Source organism: Drosophila tropicalis, unplaced genomic scaffold, assembly GCF_018151085.1.
Source record: "Drosophila tropicalis isolate 14030-0801.00 unplaced genomic scaffold, ASM1815108v1 contig_845, whole genome shotgun sequence".
NCBI classification, from domain to species: domain Eukaryota; kingdom Metazoa; phylum Arthropoda; class Insecta; order Diptera; family Drosophilidae; genus Drosophila; species Drosophila tropicalis.
The window spans coordinates 5,442,398-5,455,019 of NW_027173338.1; the positions used below are offsets into that span (position 1 = coordinate 5,442,398).

Sequence of the window (12,622 nt, forward strand, 5' to 3'; positions counted from 1 at the left end):
AACTAATTTGTACTTTCAAGGCGGAAACTATTAATTTTGTTAGTTTGTAACTAGTCTTAGAAACACTTTTCGCATAGCCTTCTTATCAATTAAAACTCTAAGTCCACATAAGATAAAGTGAAGTAATGTCTCTGATTCATTTAAATCAAGTAAAACAAAAATGAGTACTGATTTATAGCCACTTTAAGTCTAAAATTTCATACTATTAAAATGTAATTTGTCAGACCTGATTTTGAATAAATTTTAAAAATAAATCAATGCCACTAAATATGAAATCCTTAAACCCAGCGTTCAGTTCATCTAAAATTTATTATAATGTGAGCTATCTTGACTAATAAGACTTTAAGGTGACAAAAACGGAAGAATTTTTCAAATATATTATGCTTAAATAAGTGGTTAATAGTATAAAGTTAAAGTTGTGTTTGTGCCCTTGTCTTGGTTAACTGAGATGGCAAACTGAGAGCAACTACTAAACAATAATCTAAATTTAGGCTAATATAAGCTTTCAAATGTATTTTTTGTGAATTAGTTTGGAGATATTTTTAAATCTCGTAAAGATTTAAATTTCATTCAGGTTAAAGGTAATTTAATTTCCCTTTAAAATTCCCTATATTGAAAACAATAAAAACATTTACTGCAAAATTAAATGCAATCTAGAACACCCCAAAATAAAAAAAAAAAAACAAAACAGGTTCCCCGACCTGAATCAATACGAAATGAATTTTTCAAGATCGTTGCCAGATCGTTTTAAATATCTTTAGCGAACAAAAAATGAACATGTCATGCAAAAACAAAATCAATTTTTTCCAGCCTACAAAAAAGGAATTTGAATTAATTAATTGTTAAAAACAAGAAACGACACCAGCAAAGCCAAGCGAAAATAGAGGGGGAGGGTGTGTTGGCGGTCCGTCGATCGTGTCAAGTGTCAAACAGCTGATAACTGAGATAATACGGCTGACTCGCTCGCACACACGCAACGGCTTAAGGGGGCCACAGCACACATACACACACACACACAGACACAAGCACACGCAGTTGTTGCTTCTACATACAGTTTAAAATAATTTTTATCTGCCTATTAAAATTAAGAAAACTTCTAATTATGAGACATTGGTCTTTTGCACATTCACTAAAAGTTTTCCATTTGGTTTTTTTGTTTTACTTTTTCTGGCCTTTGCACATTTTACTTTGCCATTACTTTGTGTATACGTGTGTGTGTGTGTGTATGTTTTATACACATTTTCTTTATTTAAAATTCTTCTCTTCGCACAGTGGATTTGTGCTAAACTTTTGTTTTATTCCACATTGTGCTAAATATTAAAACAATTTAGTTTTTTATTTAACGCACACGCATACACCCGCATACACACACACACACACACAGACAGATTGAATAATCGATTTTTTTCCTTCTTTTCTTTTTGCGTTTTTTTGCCTTTGCTTTGACTTTGCGCATTTACCTTTTATTTTTGTATTTATTTGTGGTTAATTTTACAAACACATTTCCATTCAAATTTCCACTTTATATTCCTTGCCAATTTATTAATTATATATTTTGTTGTGTTTTGTGTGTTTATTCGCTAGAATTAAAATACCCGTTATATCCGCCGACCGACAATTCTTTTTCTTCTTTTTTTTTTTTTTTGTTAAAAAATTTTATTGTTGCGCACCACCCACGATATCGTAACAAAAACAATTTGCATTTGTTTTATTTTCCTTAATTCTCCAACGAATCGTTCTCTCTCGCTTACACACACTGCACAAATTCGAGATATTAATTAATTAAATAATTAATCTTTTATTTTCTTATATTTTCTCCCACGCAATAAACGACACGTCCGTGCGCGCACCAACTTGAATTCGCAGCCGACTTGAAAATAAAAACGTAAATATATGCTCGCTCTCGCCGTAAATTCGTGCCCTCTCGCCGTAAATTCTTGCCCTCTCGCCGTAAATTTTTGCCCTCTCGCCGTAAATTCGTGCCCTCTCGCCGTAAATATACCTATATACCAAAGTATTTAAAATACCATATTCGGTCACGCTGCTCTCCAGTGTGGCCTTAGCCGCATACCGATATTTTCCATAAGCAACTTAATACTAACAATCGATACTTAAAATACTAACTTACTACTAACAATCGATCGATTAATCGATAGGTTTTGCTCCGATAATGTCGATTAATCGATAGGTTTTGCTCCGATAATGACGATTGCGATAACTTTGCTTCGATTTTCCGGTAAACACACATCTGTTCGACTCCACACGTGCAATTTTTGTTTGTTTATAAATTAAAAAATGGTAAATAACAAGTTGCAGTTTCTGGCATAATGTACACGTGTAAACATTAAATTGATTTCTTTATCGTGTTTTTAGGGAAAACAAAAAAAGACCCAGAAGATTAAAAAGCAAAGAAATGCACAACTCAAGCGCCTGCTGAAACCTACGGATTCCCGCATTAAGGAACAAAAACGTCAGAAACGCAAGAAGGAAGCGGATCCTCATGCAGTCAAACTCCATGAAGCCACACAGCAGAGCTCTGCTCTATTCTTTCAATACAACACACAGCTAGGACCGCCATACCACATTGTTCTCGACACAAATTTCATCAACTTTAGCATTAAAAATAAGCTCGATATTGTTCAGGGAATGATGGATTGTTTATATGCCAAGTGCATACCCTATATATCCGATTGTGTACGTGCTGAGCTCGAAAAATTAGGCAACAAATACAAATTGGCATTGCGTATCATATCCGATCCTCGATTCGAACGATTGCCCTGTCTGCATAAAGGCACCTATGCGGATGATTGCATTATAGAGCGAGTGCGTCAACACAAGTGCTATATTGTAGCCACAAATGACAAGGATCTTAAGAACCGCATACGAAAGATCCCCGGAGTGCCAATTATGTATGTGGCAGCCCATAAGTATGCCATCGAACGAATGCCCGAGGCGTACGGGGTAAAGGCGTAGTTCTAAACAATTTAGTTTTTATATACGAATATATGATAAATAACACTCAAAACAATTGGCGTATTCTCTATGAACAATCGTTTTCCTTTTCGGTTGTTTTAAGAATGACTGGCAAAGGATTGCTTTTCTGCTCCTTTTGCTTATCCAAATATGCATGAAATTGCCTTCGACCATTAATGTACCACAATGATTCGGGATAGGATCGGGGCAGAACCTCTGGCACGTCCTTTTCAGCTTCGTAAATGAGATAAAAGACATTTGTCTGCTCTTCCTCAAATGTATTGGCATCCATCACATTGGCAATCGTCATCAACTGCATATACTTGCCAAATGTATAAACAACATAGCTGGATAATTTCAGAAAACTATTCACCCGTACCGGACGTAAAAACATCACATCCGAAATGTATTTAATCAAAGGACTACTAGAGGTATAAATGCTAGCCGTGATGAAGCTGACTTCAATTGCATTGCGCATTATGTAGCCACCAAAGATAGTGTTCTGACTATTTAGATTTTCTGGGAATAAGTGCAAAATTGTATTCTGAAAACTTGTTGACATCCATCGACTACTTGTTGGCAATGGTCGTTCATATATATCCAGCTCATCATTACCTTTGGTCCGAGTGAATATATCATACATAATGTCCTCCTCTTGTTTAGTTGGTGGTACCTCGAAGATGGAAAACTTTCGCTTGCTGCGCCGCAAATTTCTTCGATCTGTGGCTAGTTTCAAACAGAGTTCTTCCTGTTCATTTGCCGGATTCAAAGGATTCACAGGAGCAGGACACGTGTTGGTAGCATTGCGAGCCACCATAATAAATATGGCTTTTGCTATCGTGCGTTCTTTCTGTTGCAAATACATGATTATCTCCATGGAACTCTTGCCCGTCCAAGAGACATGGCCGCAGAGCTTAAGATCAATGTGGGCCATATGATTCCAATGCAAAAACTCGACGCTCTCCACCACTAACGTGACAAAGGTATATGGCAGGGGAATGCTTTTGGGCAAATTTGGCACCTTAACATGTCGATGGCATACCCAAACTGGATTAAATCTCATTTAAAGCTAATAATACAATCATAGAAGTGGAAGGGCTACACTTACCCGCAAATATATCCAGCTGCTCCATCATTCGACCCATGCGAAGTCTACCCAAATGATTTACATAATGTTCACGTATCATTCCATCGGATCCTAATGGCAAAAGAGCCGTTGTGAATGAATCCTTCATACTGCGAATGGGTAAATCTTCGCGCTTGGGATGATATTTTAGTAAACCACTGCGACATTTGGGAATACTATTATAGCGCAATTCCCATCCAATCTGTTGTCGTATTTTCTCCGCAACTATCAAAACATCATGAAAATTTGTAATGGAAAGACTTTTCGCTTACCTTCAGACATGGTTCCGGAGCAATGGCCTGAATGAAAATCCAGATTGTCACAAGGATCCGAAACGGGAGATCTTAAGCAATTAGCCTGATGATGAAGATAACGCAGTAGATGCCATTCACTACATTTTTGCCGCAAACGTTTACAAAATTTAGACATTGAAAACAATTACTTTTTCTCAATTTGCGTTTAAAACCTTTGCTGCTTAGACCAGGATTTTGATAAATTTTGATATAAATTTAATCTGAATCTAATATGTGTAGTTGAATTATTTTGAAAGAGAAACGGCAGCAAAATTCCGTTACATTTTTAAAAGTGCAACCATGGAACTAGTTCATGGCAATATGTGTTCCACGTGCGAAATGCGTTAGGAAATTTTTTGCAGTTGTTTGTTTTGCTTTAAACTGGTGATTTTTATTCTGATTCTGTTGATCCTTTGAAGCCACGATGCACTTGCCGCAACCAAGACCACACCAGGATATTGCAGCTTTGTTCGCCAATGCCCGGAGTCAAGCCACGGAGCCATTTCTACGTGTTAGTGCACCCATGGTGCGATACAGTAAATTCGAATTTCGCAAACTGCTCCGCCAGAATGGTGTCCAATTGTGCTTTACACCCATGATGATATCGGAGTCTATTAATAACAGCGAGAAGGCTAGACAAAACGAGTTTAGCACGGATCTGGATGATCAGCCGCTTATAGCACAATTCGCGGCCAAGGATGCATCGGAATTTGTGTCTTCAGCGCAATTAATTTATCCTTATGTAGACGGCATAGACCTGAACTGTGGCTGTCCGCAGTCCTGGGCTATGGCCAAAGGCTATGGTTGTGGTCTATTGCGCCAGCCAGAGCAGGTGAAGGAAATAGTTCGAGAGGTGCGACGAGTATTGCCCACGGATTTTAGTGTCTCGGTGAAGATGCGTCTATTGGGTGGCAGCCAGGAGACTTCCCTAGAGCGTACTATTGATCTGGCTCGCCAATTGGAGCACACTGGCGTTACATTCCTAACACTTCACGGTCGTACTCCTGCCCAGAAGCACTCCAAGGACACTCTTAATATCCCTGCCATGAATGAAGTACAAAAATCACTGCAAATTCCATTAATAGTTAATGGCAACGTGGAAAGCTGGAGGGATGCCATCGACTTGCAGTCTCAAACTGGAGCAGCTGGCGTCATGGCTGCTCGTGGCCTACTAGCGAATCCGGCACTCTTCAATAGCAATTACCCCGAGGCCAAAGTAACGCCCTTTTCATGTGTCCAACAATGGCTGGACATTGCTTCTGCTGCCGGTGACAATTTACATTTTCAGTGTTTCCATCATCATCTCACATTTATGTGGAGTAGCCAAATGAATCGCAAACTCCGTGTCCAATTCAATGGACTAGATACAAAGCAACAGGTTATGGACTTTCTTGATGAAAACTATCAAATTCAACCCAGTTCGAATTTGGATCAGCCAATCAGCTATACAAATTGCACTTACACACATTTCACTCCACCCAAACATGCCAGGCATATTGCGGCTGAAACGGCAGCTCTGGAGGCTACATGGAATTCCCAAAGCGATGGCAAATTCTTCACCGAATTCAAAACGCATTCCACAGCCGAAACAGATGAAGGCTTAGAGCTAGAAGGCCTCTTTGGTAGTGAAGACTGATTGTAAGATTTTGTTTTGACGCATTGAAATAATATGTAAATAAGTGTAAACAAAATATATTGTTAATTAAGTTAAACTTTTGGCAATTACTAGTACAGATTATTGCAATTAATAACGTTATTATTTTGATTTTTAGCAGAATAAGGTTTTTAATTTAATTCTTAATGTCCTTTGGCCATTTTTTCTTTGCCAAACCTATTCAATTTTTGCTTTGTTAAAAATTTATAGACTAACTAACACTTAAATACAAATCTATTGTATATGCCTAAGTGCCTATTTGGGGATTGAAACCGATTTCAACAAATCGCGAACTCAATAAGTTCAATTCAATTGGGTCAAGTGAGAGCTTCAAATTTGGATGCTGCAAACTTGTGAGAATCTAAAAGGAAAACGAGTAATAAGAAAATGTATCTTAATTCGTTTACACACTCACATTATGTGGATGACGTTCCAGTCCTGTATTATGGACATGCATTCGGAGCGGCGTTCGTCGACCATCCAGAACTCGGTTTAAGCGCAAAGAACTTATTTTAACAAATTCTTCGTCTAATTTTGTGTTGCATAAATTGAGAATTTTCATAGTTGGGCAATTTGCCACCATATCCCAGAAATGTCTTGCAAAGGGCAAAGATCTCATCTTGATTAAATGCAATTCCTCCAAATGGGGCAAACAATTGAATATTTTGTACAAAATTTCAGTATCAATATCATCGTCATAGAGGACTAGTCTGCGTATATTAGTCATGCACATAATTGAATTTGTCCCCCGATCGCTACTCCACAGGGCATCGTTAAACAATATGGAGTGAACCTTTAGAGGCTGCTGCTGGGCCACCATATTAAGAATATGCTCGTAATAGTCCCGGGTATAGAAAGTTAATTTTTTTAAATGCGGTAGTCGTAGTATATTGTTTAATACATCGCCCAGCAGATGATGATCATCGATGAGAACCTCCTGGAGGGTTTGACATTTAGTAGCGGGTAGCAAACCATCGCCCAAATTGACATTGTAACCATAGTAAAGCACTGATAGCTTTTCTAAGTTCAGGCTACTAAAGATTTCGTCAAATGTCGTCGTATCCAAATCTTCGCACCAAATAAGATGCAGTTCCTTCAATTTGTGCAATCTGCATAAATGCCTGCCAGTTGTGCTGCTGTGTAGGGTTAACTTTGTCAGATTCGGAAAGAGTTCCACAAGCATAAGAGTTTCCTCATCCGCCTGCTCTTCATTGTAGTTCATCTCAATGTCGAGAACAGTTAGGTTGGGAAAACTATATTGGCCCATTGACCTAAGCAATTCCTGGGTGCCACCCTTTAGCCGAAGTTTTTGCAACGAACCGCAAGAACGTGCCATAAACTCGTCAAATTGATCTGCAATAAAGCCATTGCGTGTATTTAGATAGATGCATTTGCTTTCTATACAATACTTACCTTTATTTAGCTTAAATTTGTCTAAAACATCATATGTGATTTTTGCCGACTTCATGCTAGCCCAGTTTCTGGTCACAACGGCATCGAATGTCGACGAGACTTGCGCCAGGGAAAGTTGATCCTCCAGCGATACATATTTGAGAATTAAAAGCCAGCAATCGTCGTTCAGTGAAAGTGAATTGCACATTTGCAGATTAAGGTGTAAGCTAAATAAAAACAAAAGACAGCTGGGATTCAAAAAAATATAGTGATGCGTGAAATGTTGATAGTATGTTAACGCCGTTATCGGATTAAAGTTATCGTAATCAACATTATCGGAGCAAACCTATCGTAATCGTCGCTATCGGAGCAGAAAATTCCCAAAATAGTGTTGGAAAACACCGAAAAAGAAGAAAGAAAAACAAAACGTAAAAACATTTGTTAATTTAATTAAACGGTTACTTTGCGAGAGGCATTAACGCAGTCTGTGCACTCTTCTAAGCATCCTACGACAGAAATAGTGCCTTAATCTAGTTTTAGCTTTAGAGTTAAAAAAGGTCAGCAAGGTGTCAAGGTTATTTAAATTTTATTTTTCGCAATTGCAACTGTCTGTCCTGTCCCTGTCTGCTGGTGAGTATTAACAAATACATACATACATATGTGCTAAAAAGCAATAAACAAATGTTAATGTGTATAATGAGAGCCCCCCTAAACTGTATGTGGTCATCAGTTGAATTGCCCTAACCGGCTAATAAAATGAGACCTTGAATACAGGAAAAAGATTCCCGGTTTTCTACACAAACTAACGGGAATTTATAGTACATTGTTATGGCCCACTGTTGGCGCAAGATTTATAATATTTTGTGCCCTTACCTCAAACTTTAATTGTAGAATGCATTTCCATGCCCCGCCCAAGTTCATTGCAACGTTGATCTTCTTACGGTTTGGCTCAGTGCTTATCATATGACTCCTATGAATAACTGCAGTCCCATTTTCTTTTATTGTTATCACTTGCGTTCCGGTTCCAAGACCAAGAGAACAAAGGCTTGAGCACATACAACTGAATGTTCCCATACATACATGTTTGTATAGTATACATTTGCTTAGTCTAATATAAAGAATTCTGTCATCATGCGAACAAAGAAAATATTGAAAACTCGATATCTATATTTCAGTGCATTTGTGTTTATGTAGGATATCTGATAAGTCTGTATTTGATTAAACATACTGAGGCCCCGTTTAGTGTTCTATTTAGTAAGGCTTATCTTTGTTTATTTGCTAATAATAATAATAGTAATACATACAGAAGTATCCCTTGCTTTAACATACGCCAATCACATCAATACGTTTAATCGTATCTAATCCAGCTAATATAAATAGCAATTCTTGACATAAAGACATCCATGGAAAGTGTAAGGGATTCAAGACGATTCTGTATCCTCTGTAAGCAAAAGACTCGCTCAATTTATTGAACTTTAACTTTAAATTCTTAATGATATGTTCAAACTTTAGTTTAATGCCGGCTATGTTTTTTTCTCCGTAGTCTCCATTATCTTGACCAGTTTTTTAAAGGTTTACTTAACAAACCAGATTACGTTCTATTGATAAACAAATTTTCTGTACTTTGTTAATCTCGAGTATTGTACGGTCTATGAACGGGAGGGATACTTAAGTACTCGGAAACGTCAATAATGGGACTTTAGTTTCTCTTTGACTACGGAAGTGTACGGTCGGTTGTACTTTCTGCGTTTCTATTAACACTGGCGTACATAATTGAAACGATTTTGTAAGTGGAGATTAAGAAATCACTTCAAAACTATTAGATCATTCGAAATCAGTCCAAAACTTAATTCAATCAAAATAGCTGTGTGCTTTTAATAAATGGATTACCATTTCTTATAGGATACATTTCAAAAATTATATGAATAAAGTGGGAAATAAGCATTTTTAACATGATTAGAGATATAAATTGTGACAAAATTCTGGACTGTTGTCGTTTTTTAAGCGTAAACGATTTTGTACAAGAAAATGAGTTTTGAAGTAAAAACAAGTGAGCAAAAATAGACAAATTCAATATCAAATCTGTAAAAAACAGTTCTGATTATTCAGTTTTACTGGAAATAGTAGAAATGGTTTAACGTTCTGAGAACAGTGGGCAATGACATTATAACATTAAAAACATCTTCAAGTTCATATGAACTTTAACATTTTTGTTTCAAAAACTCATTAATTTAAGCCTTTCAAGCTTAAATACTGTGAAAATTTGATTACTTTAAATAGAAAATTTATGATATTCAAGTTTGATATGATAGTTTCAAGTGTTTGCACTTAAACATTTGCACTCTAATAAATAAAGTGCAAAAATAAAACTCTAATCTCACTTTGAGGTTTTTTTCTTTCTTTTTGGCTGCCTGTCACTCGGGTTGCGACGGACGCACATCATTGAAACTCTTTCGAAATTCAAAACGACAAGAAATTATTGATGATTATCGTCAAGTTAAGTAGCCCCCAGGTTAGCTCGATAAGACACCAGTATTATTAGCGCAACAATAAAACGAAAAAAACACGAAATTCCAAAGATTAGAAACACATGGATTAAACGAAAAAGAAAAGAAATTAATTTTATTGATTTTCCAGATGCAACGTAGACCAGCCGTATCTCCGTAGGATATTTTGTATTTAAAGTATTTTCCTGGACAAGAGGCTTGTGACAAAAGGACATCATGTGCTGTAAATGTTGCGGAGAAACTCAACGTAAAGTTTGGGTATTTGGCCTGGGAGCACTTTTTGTGGTGCTTGGCGTTCTCACTGTGGTCTTCTGGCCCGGTCTCGCCGACTCACTTGTTGAGGATGTAAGTCTCCGAATCTCCAAAGTGTAAAAGATATAATGATTTATTTTCTATAATCTCTGCAGGGTCTGAAACTTAAGCCCGGCACTGATACCTATGACAGTTGGCTGGAGGCACCCATACCCATATATCTATCCTTCTATATGTTCAATTGGACAAATCCAGAGGATATACGTAATCATGATATAAAACCGAACTTTGTAGAAATGGGTCCATATGTTTTCCTTGAGAAGCATAAAAAGGAGAATTTCACATTTTTCGAAAACAATACGGTGGCATATTATGAGCGGCGTACTTGGTGGTTTGATACTGAACGTTCCAATGGCACATTAGATGATCTGGTCACGGCGGCACATGTTATCACTGCCACAGTTGCCGATGAAATGCGTCATAATCGAAAAATCGTGAAGAAAATTATCAATTTCATGTTGAATAATGAGGGCGGAGAATTGTATACAATAAAACCAGTGGGTGAATGGATATTCGATGGCTACCAGGATAATTTAACGGATTTCTTGAATCTGTTCAATACCACAGCAATTGATATACCTTATACTAGATTTGGTTGGCTGGCTGATCGTAATGGTTCCTTGGAATATGATGGTCTCTTCACCATTCATACGGGCACCGATGACATTGCTAACTTGGGTCGTCTTACCCACTGGAATGGCAAACCCGAGACGGGTTTCTATGATATGCCATGCGGTATTGTTAATGGCACCACTGGCGATTTATTTGCACCGAAAATGAATGTCAAGGAGGAGATTACTGTCTTTGCCACAGATGCCTGTCGCTTTATGAATCTACGTCCCCAGGGAACCTATGAAGCAAATGGCCTGACAGCCACACGTTGGGTAGGAACTAATGAAACCTTGGATTCTGGTGAAAACTTTCCCAATCAAGCGTGTTTCTGTGATCCCCGCCTGGAGGAGTGTCCTAAAACGGGAGTGGTTGAGTGTAAAGCTTGTCGCGACAAGGCTCCCATTTATTCCTCATTTCCGCATTTCTACTTGGCGGATGAGTCGTATCTGAATGCGGTCAGCGGCTTGAATCCTGATAAGTCTAAACACGAATTTCTCTTGGCCATTGAGCCTACAACAGGAGTGCCAGTTCAAGTGCATGGGCGTATTCAGATTAACATGATGCTCGAACCTGATGATGATTATGAGTAAGTTCTATTCTATTCCTTTTTATGGAATCACCTTCTAATACCCATGTTATTTGTCTCTTGTAGCATCTATCGCGGTGTCCAGAAGGTATTAATGCCCATGTTTTGGTTTGATCAGTATGCTCAACTTACTCCCGAATTGGCTTCAAAAGCAAAGGTATGCATAGAAAATAACTAAACTAATTTCTTTATATCAAATTTTAATATTACTTGTTTTATGTTGCAGCTGGCCATCAATCTGTCGAGTTATGGCATAATCTTTGGCTACAGTGTCATAGCTTTTGGTAGCATTTTCCTGGTAACAGGCGTGGCTTTAACTGTTACCAAACGTTGGGTACGCCGACCTGCAGAAGATGAGGATATGTTGGCCACAAATTAACCTATGACAGAACTAAACTAAACTAAACTAGCTAATCATTAATCATTTTCATTTTAACCAAAGTGTGCCACTAGTTCATACGATTTGTACTTGTTGTCTCACCAATTGTCATTGTTGAATTATTAATTGTTAATTGTTTCATCTCAATGTTGAGTTATGTTAGTTAAGTCTTATACAATGAACTATCTTCGTACATTCAATTTGCATTTTTTGTGATAATTAAAGTGCAATTTATACATTATCTATTATATACTCGAAAAAAAACATTACTTAAATCTGATAGTTGTTCTCTTAATACCCTGTAAATCATTCTATTGAAATGCCCAAAAAATATGAAAGCACTGACAGACAGCTTTTCGTTTCGTCTAGAATTGAGATTATGAAGCCTTAGAGCCATTAAATGTCTTACCATAAACTTAAAATTGATTTTAGTCTTGCAAAAATGATTCATCCCTTATTTATATACATATATCTATTATATGCAGCCAATAAAATTGCCCGTTGGAAGAAGAACTTTAAACAATTTCTATCAAATACAAATATTTCAAATGTAATCTGATCAAACCGCAAGTCATAAAAATTATTTGATTTGTATATATTTTATAGTTTTAGCTTTTTATTTGTTTTTAGTTTTTACGTACAATTTTTTACTCGAGGACTTTTATTTTTTTGTTTTTCTTTTAAATATGTTTCCTTTACTTATCGTATACACAAATGCTTGCAATTTAAATTGTTTTTGTTGTAAATTTATAAATTAAAATTATATGTTTATTTAATATATGTATATA

At 36.9% G+C, this 12,622-nt stretch overlaps 6 protein-coding genes across 7 annotated transcripts in view; 3 read left to right on the plus strand and 3 right to left on the minus strand.

The window, feature by feature from the left end:
* Positions 1–1,881, minus strand: part of Pka-C1 (Protein kinase, cAMP-dependent, catalytic subunit 1) — a 29,771-nt gene extending 27,890 nt beyond the window's left edge. The window contains exon 1 of the mRNA XM_068294253.1: positions 1,461–1,881. The gene's annotated coding sequence lies outside the window, so the exon portion shown is untranslated. The remainder of the gene's footprint in view (positions 1–1,460) is intronic.
* A 308-nt stretch (positions 1,882–2,189) lies between these two features.
* Positions 2,190–3,028, plus strand: Bka (FCF1 rRNA-processing protein Bka). The gene is made up of 2 exons (XM_068294992.1): positions 2,190–2,298; positions 2,374–3,028. Exons 1-2 carry the CDS (start codon positions 2,296–2,298, stop codon positions 2,971–2,973), a joined length of 603 nt encoding a protein of 200 aa, XP_068151093.1. The 5' UTR covers positions 2,190–2,295; the 3' UTR covers positions 2,974–3,028.
* On the minus strand, positions 2,994–4,554 carry LOC137580855 (acyl-coenzyme A thioesterase 9, mitochondrial-like). The gene is made up of 3 exons (XM_068294991.1): positions 4,372–4,554; positions 4,082–4,324; positions 2,994–4,020 (listed from the first exon to the last, which is right to left on the minus strand). The coding sequence occupies exons 1-3, from the start codon at positions 4,526–4,528 to the stop codon at positions 3,041–3,043; spliced, it is 1,380 nt and encodes a 459-aa protein (XP_068151092.1). The 5' UTR covers positions 4,529–4,554; the 3' UTR covers positions 2,994–3,040.
* Positions 4,555–4,752: 198 nt separating this feature from the next.
* Positions 4,753–6,104, plus strand: Dus4 (Dihydrouridine synthase 4). The gene has a single exon (XM_068294496.1). It carries the CDS (start codon positions 4,817–4,819, stop codon positions 6,026–6,028), a length of 1,212 nt encoding a protein of 403 aa, XP_068150597.1. The 5' UTR covers positions 4,753–4,816; the 3' UTR covers positions 6,029–6,104.
* Positions 6,069–7,697, minus strand: LOC137580446 (uncharacterized). The gene is made up of 3 exons (XM_068294495.1): positions 7,460–7,697; positions 6,462–7,399; positions 6,069–6,407 (listed from the first exon to the last, which is right to left on the minus strand). The coding sequence occupies exons 1-3, from the start codon at positions 7,644–7,646 to the stop codon at positions 6,294–6,296; spliced, it is 1,239 nt and encodes a 412-aa protein (XP_068150596.1). The 5' UTR covers positions 7,647–7,697; the 3' UTR covers positions 6,069–6,293.
* Positions 7,698–7,841: 144 nt separating this feature from the next.
* crq (croquemort) lies at positions 7,842–12,357 on the plus strand. 2 transcript variants are annotated; one of them, XM_068295744.1, is made up of 5 exons: positions 7,842–8,068; positions 10,076–10,290; positions 10,353–11,455; positions 11,522–11,612; positions 11,682–12,357. In XM_068295744.1, the coding sequence occupies exons 2-5, from the start codon at positions 10,162–10,164 to the stop codon at positions 11,832–11,834; spliced, it is 1,476 nt and encodes a 491-aa protein (XP_068151845.1). In that variant the 5' UTR covers positions 7,842–8,068; positions 10,076–10,161; the 3' UTR covers positions 11,835–12,357. The 2 variants fall into 2 exon arrangements, with proteins under 2 accessions (XP_068151845.1, XP_068151847.1); XM_068295746.1 differs by lacking the exon at positions 7,842–8,068 and adding an exon at positions 9,183–9,224.
* Positions 12,358–12,622: the final 265 nt, after the last annotated feature.

Excerpts from the sequence above, each read along its gene's own strand:
- LOC137580855 (XM_068294991.1), bottom strand. The coding sequence starts at position 4,528 with ATGTCTAAATTTTGTAAACGTTTGCGGCAAAAATGTAGTGAATGGCAT. Across the intron at positions 4,325-4,371 it reads CTCCGGAACCATGTCTGAAG|TTGCGGAGAAAATACGACAA; the intron begins GTAAGCGAAAAG and ends ATGTTTTGATAG. Across the intron at positions 4,021-4,081 it reads GCAGCTGGATATATTTGCGG|TTTGGGTATGCCATCGACAT; the intron begins GTAAGTGTAGCC and ends GATTTAATCCAG.
- Dus4 (XM_068294496.1), top strand. The coding sequence starts at position 4,817 with ATGCACTTGCCGCAACCAAGACCACACCAGGATATTGCAGCTTTGTTC.
- LOC137580446 (XM_068294495.1), bottom strand. The coding sequence starts at position 7,646 with ATGTGCAATTCACTTTCACTGAACGACGATTGCTGGCTTTTAATTCTC. Across the intron at positions 7,400-7,459 it reads CAAATTTAAGCTAAATAAAG|ATCAATTTGACGAGTTTATG; the intron begins GTAAGTATTGTA and ends GCTTTATTGCAG. Across the intron at positions 6,408-6,461 it reads TGGAACGTCATCCACATAAT|ATTCTCACAAGTTTGCAGCA; the intron begins GTGAGTGTGTAA and ends TTTTCCTTTTAG.
- crq (XM_068295744.1), top strand. The coding sequence starts at position 10,162 with ATGTGCTGTAAATGTTGCGGAGAAACTCAACGTAAAGTTTGGGTATTT. Across the intron at positions 10,291-10,352 it reads CCGACTCACTTGTTGAGGAT|GGTCTGAAACTTAAGCCCGG; the intron begins GTAAGTCTCCGA and ends TAATCTCTGCAG. Across the intron at positions 11,613-11,681 it reads AATTGGCTTCAAAAGCAAAG|CTGGCCATCAATCTGTCGAG; the intron begins GTATGCATAGAA and ends TTTATGTTGCAG.